This window comes from Chlamydotis macqueenii, chromosome 7, assembly GCF_036417535.1.
Source record: "Chlamydotis macqueenii isolate bChlMac1 chromosome 7, bChlMac1.mat, whole genome shotgun sequence".
Classification (NCBI taxonomy): Eukaryota; Metazoa; Chordata; class Aves; order Otidiformes; family Otididae; genus Chlamydotis; species Chlamydotis macqueenii.
Genome location: NC_141562.1, coordinates 18,742,554 through 18,756,749, shown reverse-complemented (window position 1 = coordinate 18,756,749; position 14,196 = coordinate 18,742,554). Strand labels below are relative to the sequence as shown.

General features: G+C 45.9%; 1 protein-coding gene across 5 annotated transcripts in view; it reads left to right on the top strand.

Moving 5' to 3' along the window:
- Window positions 1-14,196, top strand: part of PAX2 (paired box 2) — an 87,322-nt gene that overhangs the window by 35,688 nt on the left and 37,438 nt on the right. For 3 of the 5 annotated variants that reach the window (XM_086751804.1, XM_086751805.1, XM_086751808.1), the window contains 2 exons: window positions 1,750-1,835; window positions 3,898-4,017. In XM_086751804.1, the coding sequence (XP_086607930.1) occupies window positions 1,750-1,835; window positions 3,898-4,017 (206 nt within the window). The remainder of the gene's footprint in view (window positions 1-1,749; window positions 1,836-3,897; window positions 4,018-14,196) is intronic. The other 2 variants (XM_086751807.1, XM_086751806.1) reach the window with 1 other exon arrangement.

Here is a 14,196-nt window from a genome sequence, read left to right as displayed (position 1 = left end):
AATCATTACCAGTTGACGGCTACTTGGTGAAATGAGCTGGTGAGTCTCATTCCAGTCCCTAATGGACACGTCTCAGTAAACACAGTCACAACTGGTGCTAACTGGTCAGAGAGAGACCACAAACTGAATGGGGAAGGAAATTGAACCTTCCTCTTCATCCACTGCCTGGGTTTTTGAAGCATTATGGACAAGCATTTTATACCATCATTGTTTTACAGGCTGTTTTTACTCTAAATGGCTTTTCAAGACTTTGCCATTTTCACGCAGCGTAGTTCAGCATAGCCTGCTTGGCCATCTCAGTGTAACTAGGTTCATCTTATAGTTCCCCTCAGTAGAAGCTGAGCTGTCTGATGCCACCTCCCAGTACAAATGGCGACTCTGATGTCATATCTCAGTATGAATGGAACCATCTGATGTCACCTCAGTGCTAACAGGACTTTTTATAATATGTCATCTAAGGCTGCGGGGAAGTCTTCTAATCCATTCGCTACGCTACACTACAATAGAACATAACATAGTATAATGCGTAGGTTAACGCAGACACCCTCAGGCAGATTTTGGATAGATGGATGGATGGATGGATGGATAGATACATTTATACAAAGTATACATACATTATATCACTCTATTGATTTTTAAAAAGTTCGAGGTCTGCCTGGTTATAATGAGATTTTTGAACTTTGTGTTGCGATCAATGAGGGGAATATTATTGGCCTGGAGAATTGATATACCCGCTCTCTGTGGCTTGTTCTGCTCTTGGACTGCCCCTGCCCCCAAGGTGTACGATTCCATCAGACACTTAACCTCTTTTACAGTGTCATCAGGCTAAAAGGAATCTAATAGTGACACGGGACTTGTGCTCAGCACTCTGGCACTATTGCTTTCCTGTCACAAATAATTTATAGCTTTCTATTTCCATCTCTTTGCCTGTACCCCATCCCCTCTTTCTGTTTCTCTGGGCTGGGGGAAATCAATAAACTCACACAACCAGAGTGGCACTTCAGGGGGCTTTAGGGGGAATGTGAGAGAAGAGAAGAGAAAAGAAAAAAACAGAAAAGAAGAAAAAAGTTAGTTTATTTGCCCTAGCACAGACTTCTCAGATGAGCTCCTCAGTTAGTGCAAATCAGCATGACTTCAGAATCTGGCCCTGAGGCCCTCAGACACCTTCTGTATAGGTCCTCAGGAGCTATAGATTAGGGGCCCTGGTACCACTGACTATATGGGGTGAGGATCTAGATCTCCATCCCCAGCTAGAACCTTGACATTCCCTATCTCCAGCTATGTCCCAGGCAACCTCTCTGCCGCTCCAGCTACTGCCCTCCTAATGTGCTGAGGTGATATGCTCTGAAATACCTTTATTTTCCTAAGAAGGTTTCACTCTCAGGAGCTGTACTTTTTCAAAAATGCCCTCTCAATGTCTGCCTGTCTCTGTCCATGTCATACCGCCCACTAACCACACACTTGCTCTTTGAACTTTTGCCAACTTATTCTTTAGAACAAATATTAAGCACCAGAGTTACGCAGTGAATATCTAAGTTTGGAGAGAAAATGACAGAGCAGAGCAAGGACAATTCCCTGGGAACTGGACCATTAAAGGGATAGAATCAGGATCACAAGAAGGCAAATGCAGTCACTCTGCTGCATCCAGAGCTCAGATCAGGCCTTCAGGTTCTGACAGCTGGGATCACCGTTTTACAAAGGTACAGAGAAGCTGCAGTTGAGTTCTGAAAATGTTTTGCTCTTTTCCAGGATCATCAGAACCAAAGTTCAGCAACCTTTTCACCCAACACCAGATGGGAGCGGGACAGGTGTGACTGCACCAGGACATACTATCGGTAAGAAGACTGGCATGAGGGGTGGTTACAGGACAAGTGAAATGAGGATGAAGCTCAGCTGAGGGAACAAAGTCTGACAAGTAGATGCTAAGCAGAGCAAAAGGGAGGAGAGGGTGGGGGAAAGAAATTCGATGGCAATCAGAGGTTTCTGTTCTTCGTTTCCCTCATTGCATTGCAGAGAAGGGAATCATGGCAGAGAAACCAGCCCAAGGTAGAAGTTTGCCCGAAGTGATTCTGCCTTAACATCCATTTCACGTTCTCACTCTCTCATTCACCTCCTTGAAAGAAGTATTTAGTGCTGTCCTATCTAAGAACCAGTCTTCACCTTTTGTCGCCTTACTCTGACTCTCTTTCCCCCTCTCTCTCCCAGTTTCTCTTCTTTCCCTTTGCTGGAACTGGTCCATTTCTTAGAGCTAGTAATACACAGACCAGAGTAAGACATTCCTGATGCCTTACAACTACATTCTTCATTGTTCTAGCTCTGCAGTCAGGTAGCCCATGTGTGTATTTCAATGAGAAAATGCGTTTTCTGCTGCGGGCTTATTGAGGTGAGCAGAAGATGAAGGCTGTAATAAAGTGACCAAATGTCTCCTAGTTGGTTGTGTTTAAAGGTGCTACATGTGTGATGAGGTACTTTTCACTGAGGTCTCTGTGGGCTGTACAGTGCGTATGTCTGCTCTTGCTAGCATTGCTTTATCCAGTAACAATTCAGAGCAGGAAAAACATGCAGTATTCTGGGATACTGTGAAATACAGTGGCTTATTCATGGCCTAAGACAGTGTCTCAGATACTGCTAGTTACTGAGAGTTTGCTGCTATACAAGTATTTACTGGAAAGTGCTGGTCTACATGGGACAGAGCTGGCAGATACAGTCTTGTACACAAACGGTGTTCAGGAGCACAATGGAATGAATGGGCCAGTATGGAAGAGCATTTTTGGATGCCCTTTTAATCTGGACTTGCTCACTGGACTGGGAATCACTGACCACAACAGATGGAGTTGGCAGATATTATTCCTTCTTGGAAAAGTAGTACAATGTCTAGGGAATGCATTGGCTGAGCTGGGATAGTGATTGTGAGTGTAGCTACTGGAGTCACTCACTGCTCTGGGATGTACTGGGAAGTGTGGTCTATATTGGATACTGGTGACAGGCTCTGCTCCATTCTGGAAGGCTTGTCTTGGAGGCATTGATTGCTTCAGGTTAGTGCTTTATGAGCTGAATGATGGGTAGTGGCCTATAAGAGAATTTGGATATTCCCCCATTACTGGGACACGCTAGGACATAATGGGCATGCCTACTGGGTGCATAGCTCTACTTGTTCTATGCTCTAAAGCATTGATTATCATGAAGTGATAATTTCTAATCTGGATGACTTGTCATTTCTGATGTATTGGAAACTCATGAGCAATCTTGGACAGCCCTGAGTGACAAGAGAAGTCTGCCTGTTGGCATTGGTCAGTGAAAAAGGAAGATACTAGATTTTTATTAATTTGAGTTGGAGTATGTATCACCAACTCACCATTTGTTCTGTTTAATTTATTGGCCCAACACTGAAGTGCTTCTAACCTATGCTAAGAAGGTAGTTTTTGAATGAGTGCTTTGGGTGAGCACGGAAGAGGCTGGTCTGGCTAAGACAGAACGTGTGCCCTTCTGGTGCAAAAATGCTGAGAGGAAATGATCTGGCAAAATACAGATGGACTAGGAAGCCTCTAGAGAATGTGGCCTCTGCAGCATTGCGCTCAGTTACCGTAGCATGCACTGGCAAGCCTGCTCTGAACTGGGATATAACAAGGTTTAGCTTCTGGATGGAATATACTTGTTTGTTATTAACGGCCCTGTACCAGAAGGCTGGATCTACGGTATAGGAATAGACTGTGAAAGCTGGGATGCAGCAACATTAGTGGTAGAGTGAGTATGAGTCCTTCAGTGTGAGGGGCTGGGAGTCTGCTTAGTGCCCAGGCTTTCCTATGAGACTGGTCGCATGCATAGCTTTCAGCTGGGGGATCCCTGAGTGCTGTGCCGCTCTCCTCATGGCCCTTTTTCCCTTTTCCTTTTGTCCAGTGCCCAGCACAGCATCCCCTCCCGTCTCCAGTGCCTCCAATGATCCAGTGGGCTCTTACTCCATTAACGGGATCCTGGGGATTCCTCGGTCGAATGGCGAGAAGAGGAAACGTGATGAAGGTAGGGGGAGGGGAGAAGCTCATCCTCCCTTTTATATTCTTTGTCCCCATGTACAGGCTCCAATTTCAGGCCAAGGTTTGCAGCTGCTCCAGGGGCTAGATCAGTTTTAGCAACAGAGACCAGTTCCCCGCCATTGCCCTGCTGGCTTGGGATGCTCTTCTTCCGAGGCCCTTTCATGACAGGCTGCGTCTACAGACATCTGCTTGGCAGGCAGAGAGCCGTCTCCATTGCTGGAGCTGATCCCAAGTTCATTCACTGCTGGAAACGGCTGGAACTGAACTCCCCAGGTGCCAGCAGGTGCCCGGACTTTGAACTGTGGGTAAACATGGTTTCCCCGACTCACTCCTTTTCAAACAAAATGCCATCTCGGAGAAGCACCAGCAATGTGGGAGTTATCTTTCAATCCCCTTGCAAACAAGTTCCTGCCCTGTGATGTGCCATGAGCTACACTGATCCTAAGGGCCTAGTTCTCAATGGGTAGCATCTTCCACAGCAGAACCGTCTTGCTTGCAACAGTCTGAAAGCAGAATAGGAGGTCTTCGGAGTACTGTGGCCCTAAGGTTGTTATCTAAGCGTTTCACTAGGGCTCTAAGGAATTAGGATTAAGCTATCTCCTTTTCCTTCCTACCTGCTGGGAAGGACTGGGGGCAAAGTGAATCCTAAATGAGCCAAAAGCTGGAGCCTCAGGTCTAGATAGACTGAGTCAGGAGGGGTGGTTAAGGTCTCAGTGCTTTTATGATGGCTTGGTAAACATTTTTCTTAAATCTTGCTCTTTTAATTTGATGCATTCAAAAATTGAGGGCCAGGAAGTGAACTTTTCTAAGAGTAGTGCTTGACCAGTTTGTTTGGTTCAGCTCTGCCTTCAGTATATTGCTTTCCACTGTTGCCTGTTGCGTGGAGAGACCTTTTAGCAGTACAGGTGGCTCAGTGTGCTGCATGTGCTGTAACCCCGAGGCTGTGCAGTGCAAGAGAATACCAGGTTTCTCTGTGATATATGGTGAGAAGAGAAAGCTCTCCTTGGAAAGATGCTGCATTTTGGGGTTTTGCTAGTCATTTTCTCAACATCGGGTCTGGTGAGGTTCACATCTGTAAGTTTTTGATCCAAACAAATACAATAATCGCAAGAAAAAAAAGGCATTCATCATGACCCTTTTCTCTCTAATACAAAGTAAAATGACAGGCAAGGACCCAATCCAGCTCCTATTAAAGCAAATGGGAAGATTTTTGCTGATGTCATTGGAAATTGGATCAGGCCCTGGAGGAAGATCCATTTCCCAGCTAGATGGCAGTAGGGCCCAGCTAAGAGAAAAGTGTAGCAATGGAAGGGTTGAGTCAATGTCTCAAAGTCAAAAAATGTTAGGAATAAGAGAAAGCAAACGTTGCAAACTCCTCCAGCATTTCCCATCATTACATATACAGGAAATAGTGACATTTCAAACTGAGTGACAAGTTTCTCTTAATGGTTGTGCAAATCTCTTGGCAGTAATTTGGTGTTTTTGTGAACCCCTGTTCTCATACAGTCCGGTATGGTGATCACCAGCTCTCAACATAGTGCCTCCGTATCTCATTTTGAAATGAAGGAGTTCAATCTGGCTTTAGTGGCTATACCTGGAAAGATCGTCCCACTTTAGATGCAGCCACACAGTCACTTCCAGCCCAAGAACCCGAGCTTTTTTGGAGCAGTACAATTAAACACAGAAACAACCAAGAAGCCATCTAAGACCGTGACACTTTACAATGATACATTGACATTGTATCTGTCCTTAATTCATCCCAGATTTGATTTATGAAGGGCAAGCAAAACTCTGCAGCTCTCTGCTGTTGGCCAAGAGCCCACATATCCCACTAGGAATCAAAAAGGTACCAGACAATCCTGGAGATGTTGCTTGCCTTTAGCTCTGTTTTAGGTGGCAGTTACATGACACAATTGCAACTGTCTTAGGGAACGGCCTTCATCCTGCCATCCCAGATACCTGCTGCAGGGAGGTGTCATGCTCTTGTCCCAGAGAAACCTTGCATGCGACCCCTGCCAGCTGCTGAACACCCCAAGCCCAGAGCTGAGTTATACGTGCTCGCAGTGGCCTTAGAAATGGTGAAAGACATCTTCACTTTGTAAGGTTGGGTCTGAAGGCTAGAAGAGACCAAGGGGAGGTTTTGAACAGCCAGTGACCTGCTCAGTGACTCACTCCTGGGCAATCTCCCTTGTAGCTCCGGGGGCTCTTGTTGTTCCTAGCTGAGACAGGGATTAGGAAAGCTAGGAGAGGAATCCAGTGCAGGTATTTATTTCATGCTTATGTTGAATGTGTAGAACTTCTCAGTATTTCCCAGAGCTTCTGAGCACTGTTGTGTTGCAGTTTCTTAACAACAGGCTTTGTTCTCACGTTGAAAAGCCCTTATGAGCTCCCAACACATATCTACTTTCCCAGTATTTTGGGAGTGGCTCTTCTTTAAAGGAGGCAGAAGAAACCGAACTGCTTTCTCTTTCTGCTCTGTCGGACCAGCTCTGCTGCAAGGATTCTTCTGTGAGGAATGCAGTTCAGCAGAAAAGGGGGAAGTACCAAGCTCCTCCTGAATCCCTGGTTCTGAGAAGCTTGTTAGCAACCTCTGTGATGGCTAGGGGGAAACAGGGTGGGAGAAAGACAGAGAAGCTTCTATCTGAGCACACCCCCTCCCCCAGGTCCTCTTTGCTGCAGCTGGTGCCTACATTAGGCAGTAGGCACAGATGATTAAGAAGAGGAGAGATAATTATGTGTCAAGATGATGTAGCAGAACTCCCGAGTTGGACAGAAGGAGCCAAACGGATGCATGAGGTGGGCTCAGGGATGGTTGCTGACAGTCAGGTGTGTCCCTCAGAGGGAGTTAGAGGGAAGAGGAGAAATCCCAGCCTACCAAATGTGTAGGTTGCAACTGCAAGGCTGGCCTGGGAAGATGATAGCATTGAGAGAGAGCTGGCAGGGAGGTACCTCTTGAGTGTCTACTAGTCACAACAAGGAACTGTCAGATCACAAGTCTTTCCTCAAAACTCTGTGTCTTCCTCAGGTGAGTGCCTAGGAAGGATCATCAGGATTTGCCTTGTTAAGACTCTGTGGTCCTTTTGTTTCAGTTTTGGACCAGTGATTGTAAACCCTCTGACTTCATTAGACAAAGCAGAGACTTGGTCTCTTACGATTTTTTTAAAACATTTGGCTAAAAAAGTTCACCACCATTTTTGTAGCAGACTGTGTTCCATTCTTGCAGTCTATGGGCATAGCCAATGTTGCTGTAATTTGCCTCTGACCTTCCCCACCACTTACACCCACCATCTTCCAGAGGCAGAAGTGGCCCCGCAGCATGTAGTGACTTTCCAGAGACCACTGAGGGTCCTGCAGTAGCAAGCTGCAGCTGGAAACAGGAATTCTGGCTCTTTGTGATTCTCATGCTGTGCTATGCTGTGATGGCAGCTAAGCTCAGCAGGGTCGTTGTCAGACTCAGGAGCAGCAATAAGAAATCCATAAAGATAGAGGAGAAAAATAATATGCAAATATTCCTGTTGTTCCATAACCCCCTGACTGATAGCTGAAAGGATGAGAACTGGGGTGACCTAGAGGCACTAACAAAAAATTAGTATCACTTGTACTGTAGTCTTAAGCACTGTATAAGGAGAAAAAGGGAGAGACGGGGAGAAAGGGAAGGATGGGGAGAAAGGGAAGGATGGATAGACAGACAGACAATTAGACAATATGAAAAAAATATTTCAAACTATTCCCTGCATACCACAGCATCTTCATCTGCGTTAAACTTTTGGGATCTTTACAAAACCACTCTTATTAGAAATAGCTCTTTCTCTCCATAGCAGGCCACAAACAGGCTTCTTCTATAGACCCAAATTCTCATTTGGGATTCGTGTTCCAGTGAGGCTGGTGCTGTAACAATCTCAGCATTATTAATCTTGGCCCTTGACAATATCTGTAGTATTTGACAGCATTACTGGCAATAATATCTGCAGTGCCGACAATGGCAGAGATAATATCCCCTAGTATTATTGGCATTAGCAGGGATCATATCTGCAGCCTGTTATTGGCGGGAGCAGACGTAATGTGTCCAGTATTATTAGTATCAGTAGTAATAAAACCCACAGGCTTGTTAGTATGATCACTGCTAATATCAGCAGTAGGTTTGTGGGAGAGGAGGGGACAGAGTGATTGCTACTGTAAATGGCAATAATACTCGGGCTGTTTGCAGTAAAGGAATCCCCAGCGGAGATGGGGGAGCAAACCTGAGAAAGCAGTTCCTCCCTTCCTTTCTTCACCTGTCATTTTGATGATCAAAGTGATTTACATTGAAGTGAGCAATACAAGGCTGTGTCAGTGCAGGGGGACAGTAAAGGGTCACCAACATTTCGGCAGGTCTGGTGGTGTTTTCCAAAGAGCGTTAGCTGTATCAGCGCAAGTGGTTCACCATACCCTTCAAACGGGGTTGAGCTATGCAGAGCAGGGTGCTGCCTATGAGCAGCAGGAGCGTTTGCACTGTTAGTCCTGTAGCTGCAGGATGGGCAGCATCACTGCACTTCTCTTCGGTGCCACACGCGTAATTTTCTGACTGTTATTACCGCAACACCCTCTACTGAGAAGCATTATTACAGGTGGCTTTCCCTTCCCTTGCTCCAAATGGGAGGACTGTGACTGCAGGGCAGGGTTTTCAGTGTTCAGCTTGGGGATTTTCCTTCCTGGCCATGATCTCTTTCTCCTACTGGGAAAGTAGAAATTCCGCCTTCAGGTGGAGTGTGAGGCAGGGAGATCTGCAACAGTCCCAGTCCTGAAAGTTGTTTTTTTAGATACTGCCCTGGGACATAGACTGTCTTGAAAAAAATTTTGAACTCAATTGTTTAAGTGGAAAGTAGTGCAGAGAAGAGAGATGTGTAAAGCATTTAAGAAGGTCTGAGTTTTTGAGCAGATACACAGCAGCTGTGTGTGCCACTGCAAGCATGATCCCATTTGTGTTGTTCAGAGTGGCAATGATAATACAATTTGGGAGATGTGGTTCTGACATTTCAAGTGACTTTGTGTCACTGTCAGGGGCACTGATATGTATTTGCAGGCAATGTGACTGTGGTTATCATGTAACTGTATCACTATAGGTTATGAGTTTGTGACAGTAATGATGAGATGAACTGTATCGCTGCTTGAGGCTGTTACACTCTTCACAGAGGCGGCTGTGGACTATTTCTGGTGATATGGCTGCATCACTGCATGCAGTCAGGTTGTTCCAGTGCGGTAACTGTTGGTACACTGGTGCAGGCTGTACTGTACTGTCGCTTAAATTCATATATTTGTTATGAAGCTGAAGTAGTGCGTTGACTGAAAACAGACTGTCACCTGGCCATAAGAGTGAAGCCAATATGGCTATGTCACTGCAGCACTGCATTGAGAATTGTGTGTTTTCATGAAGCATGACCATATTGTTCCACATACTGGGGTTGTTTCAGGACATAGAGCATGCTTATGCTGTCATCCGCACTGCGATGGTGCTTTACCAGTGCTGTAGCTGTGCTAGTGCAGAGAGGTCTCGCCCTTAACTCTCCTGTAGGGAAATACAGTCATTTTCCTACACTGCCTGCATACATTTGCCAAGAGTGAGTGAGTCATTTCACTTGACTGTATCACGGCACGTGACGCATGTTCATCTCCGGGCATATTAGGTGTATTTCTGCTCTCCCAAAACTGTCATGTTGTTGAAGACAACAGAGTGTTTGGACGCCTGCAGGTGACGCAATAACTGTACTGTCGGTGGTGTGGCTGTGGTGCTTCATGCTGTGATTTCTTGCACCACAGCTGATGTGTTTGCGTTATTCTATATGATTGCTTTATTGTAGGTCAGCAATAGTCTTAATGACACTGGAGGCACGTAGAGTTACATTGTCTGGTGCTAACCCGTGTTCCAATCGTCACACAGAGTTGTGGGGTGTGCACTCAGCAGTTTATGGCTGTGCAGATGGAGTGAGCAGTTTCTGGAGTGTTTCACACTCTCACAGCGTCTTCCTCCTACTTTTCCTGGGACTGTGTTACTCATGCAGTGTGGCTGAGTTTCCAGTGGCGATCAGCTTGCAGCGATGGTGTATCCCTGTGAACAGCAGTGGTCACAGGGGATGCCCAGGCTCTTTGTGTCTATACACACAGGTGTAGGTAATGCTCCTTTCCATTCTAGATTAAAATGTAAATTGAAGAGGGAGTTTATTCTCAGCAGCCACCCACTTCTCCCTCCTGAGGGTGTTTGGCTGGTGAGACTCCTAGGAGGACATAGGAAAAGTGGCTGCTACTCATCCTGCACCTCTCTAAATAAACTGCAGGAGGATAATCAGAAAAGGGAGAGTATGTGTGGAAAAAGAGAGCACGGGGAGACTGGATAAAGGAGATGACAATGCATAAGCAGCACAGCACTGTCAGAAATATGGGCTGTTGCACCACGAATCTGGAGGTCAGTCTGTAAGCAAGAGAGACAGACAGTATATATGTGTACGTGGGTGTGTGTCTACACACACCCTGGGAGTTAGGGGGCACGCGTTACTCAGGAGGACTTCAGGTAAGGGAGAGTTAACAGCTTACACCACAGAAAGCAATTTGGACAGAATGCTCTGCTTCTAAAGCTTACAGTGCTCCTTGGGTTTGACAGGGTTTTGTACTATCTGAAGACAAGCTGGTCTGGCTTCAGCTGTATTTGTGTGCATCTCTGCTTGTGTATTTGTGTCTCGAGGAATGCATGCCTGTTTGTTTTTTGTATTCCTGTGTTAGGATCACTGGTTTCTACTTATCTGTGCTTCTGTACTGGGGTGAGTGGCAGGTTTGACCCGTATTTTTGTGCATGCCTATGGAGACCTGGATAATGTGTATGTTAAGCTGTGTATAATACTGCCTAGTAGGAGAATGCATACTGCGGATCATATGGATGTCTGGGCATGTATGGCTCAGTATTAGTGCTACGTATTTCTATGAATGCCAGGTATTTGTATTCACATGTTGAGTATATATGTGAATGTTGTATATTTGTATGTATATCCTGTGTGTATGTGTTGTTACATACTTGGAGTATCACTGTACCTTTGTGGTTGCTGGATATGAACATGTAGCCTGTTAGTGCAGTGCACATCTGTGTATAGTTTGTACAGATGTGTATTTGCATTGGAGTTATATATTTGTGTGTATGTTGTATATATATACTGGTTGTTCTTGCCTGTGTGAAGGTTGTTTATTTATGTAAATAGTTTGTATTTGTTTACATGATTTAATTGTGTATATGTGAATTTAAGGAAATTACTTTGAGTTCCAGGTTTTCGTTTAGTTAGTGTATGTATATTTTTGTAAGTTATTTGTTTATTCAGAAATTACATTTAATTGACATGCACCTGCATTAGTATCTCCTTGTGTCCCAGTTTGCATTCTTGTGTCTTTAAATGCTATTGGCTACGTTCTGTGAGTCTTACTTATGCGTAGAGCTTTTCTTTAATTTTATTTGTGTGAGTGCCGTGAATGCGTGCTGGTCTGACTGTTTATTTATGGGTATTTAGTTTGTGGTTAGGTCTTCTCCTTCCACTTTCTGACTCATTCCTGGAGGGAGTTGTTGCAGCTCGTGTCAGAAGGAGTCAGGCAGCTACAGCTCCTCCCAGCATCTCTGCCTGCTCCGCGTGTCCACCCGTGCAGAGGCTGCTCCCTGGCTTTGCTGGTGCCTGCCTCTCTCTCTGGATCTTCTTGCTCACTCTAGATAAGTTGTACACTGGGTCTGCTCGCATTCAGGGAGATGACTGTTACATTTTTTCATGGATGTAAAGAGTATGGGAGTCAGAGGGAGCATGGTGCCTGGATCCATGAGGATGCCAGGTTAATGCACAGTGGATGACAGAATAAACTGCAAAAGGAAGCAAGAATAGCTGGCAATATGCAGGAAGATGCTATTTTAGAGGGTTGTTGGTGACTGGTATAACAGTGGATCAGGGTGCCATGACAGTGGGAGACAGGGATGACACTGTTTTAGGATCAAGCAACATGGCAATGAGACATCAGGGCAATACTGCAATGGAATCGAGGTGACATGGCACTGTGGCACAATAGGGATCAAGGTGACATGCCAATGACCCAGGCAGATCTATCAGAAGAGGGAGGGCTGGGAAACCTCCATCAAGAATCAGCTGAATAAGGCAAAAGAGAACAGGAGGAGCAGGGTGAAGAAGATTGGAGGCCAATCGATGGACCTATACTGTGGCTGTAGGAGCCAGGCCACCAGCAGTGTGGGGCATGCAGTATCTCCATGAGGAGAGCAGTTGCATCCTGGTGCGAAGGGCTGGGGCAGCCTGTTAGCAGTGGCTGTTTGCATCGCAGTGATGGAGAGCAGGGATAACACAGTGATGACATCAAGTGATGGACATACCCTGTGACGGTAACCATGGACCATAGGGGCTGCATGGGCAGGAGCACTATTCCCAGTTGCTGGAAAAACAAAGAACCTAACGGGCAGTAAAACAAAAACAAAGGAGACTTGGAAGCACCTGACAGCCCTAATTCATCACAGCCCAAGATTTTTTTTTCCCCCTCATGTTCCCATTATATTTGTTTGTAAAAGTGGAAATCAATTTTGAAGGTAATTTTCTGGAAAGAATGGAAGGGAGGTGGGAGGGCCGGATAAGGCAGAGATGGCAAGAGGAAAAAAAAATTTAGGCCAGGCACAGCCCAGGGGCAGCTCTTGGCAAGGTGAAAGAAAATTGCATATTCAATCTCCATCCATGAATCTCCCTTGCTGCTGCCCGCCTCCTGCTCGAAAACAATGAAGGCTTTCTCCCCTACGCTGCACAACGCCTGAGTATCAGCTCTCACTTTAACTTCAGGGTCATTAATTCACCTGATTATTGCAGGAGAGGAGAGGGTTGCAGAGGCATCCGTTCTAAAGAGCCCTCCCTTAGCTCATCCTTTGATTAGTTTGGGGTGGGGGGAGTTGAGATAATGTGTTGTCTTGGACTCAGTTTAAAATGGGAGGGGTTGAAGAGGGGGTGGAAGGAGGTAGAGGTGGAAAGGGAAAGATGTGGCCTGGCTTGTTGTGGAAGGGAGGCTTGGAAAGCAGTCATTCTTGCATCCCTCTGCTGTGATGTTATTGCAAATTAAAAGTAGCATGTTCCACTCCATAGCTATCTTTCAGGGAGGGGAGGGGCATGGGTATATGTCTGCATGGGGATGGGGGGGATCTTATCATTGCTTCTTCAGCAGCCCCCTTCAGTGTCACCCTGTGAGGTGACATTTGAATTTACAATTCCGCTGAGAAAAGCCATTAATTCACAAATTAACATTTCTCCCTCTCTCTCTCTAGCTCTCTCTCTCTTCTCCTCTCTCTCTCTATCTCACATGGATGTGCAAGCAATTGAAAAGACAAAGGAAATAGCCTTAAGGAAGAGACTTTACTGCTACTCTGTCTGTGCAGAGATTGCTACTACTGCTTCTAGATAGATAAACCAATTACCTGAGCTGCTCTGTTCATGGCAGCCTGCTATTACCTCCTTTTGTAGAGCTGCCTCCGTTACTGGATTACACTGTGTGTATCTCATTAATGTAAACCAGCACGATACCGGGCACTGTCCCTGACCCTTCTTGCCAGAGCCCATTGCTGCTCTGCAGTGAAGAGGGAACTGGGAGAGGCATCAAGAGCAGAGGTGATGGTAGGCACAACGTACTTCCTAATGCATAGGGACCAGGCCACACAGAGAACCTGCTCAGAATACCTGCACTGAGCTTAGAGGAGATGGGGGCTTCCCTTTTACAGAGGAGAGTGCAGGTGTTAACCCTGACCTCTTCCATGTCTTGGTGAGCACTGAGAGTGCTGTGCAAGAGGCCTCAGGTATGGGCACGAGGTACAGGCAGCCGCTTGCAGCTGCATTCTCAGCATTACCTTGAGTTTCCTCCAGGTGTAGAAATGCGTGTGGTAGGCAGATGCAGAGGTGTGAGTACAAGAGTTTATGCTTATGGACTGAGAGGACCAGATTTCTCTGGAGTAGCAACTCCACTGGAAACCAGTCCATGATGGCTGTGGAGACATTCTTGTCAAAGACAAACACAGGACACTACCTCCACACAGCCCCCAGTCCTCTTCTGGTTCCCTTTTGTTGCTCTTTCCTGCCATGCTCTTTCTCACATGCTTACTTCTGCTATCACTGCTGCTATGGAT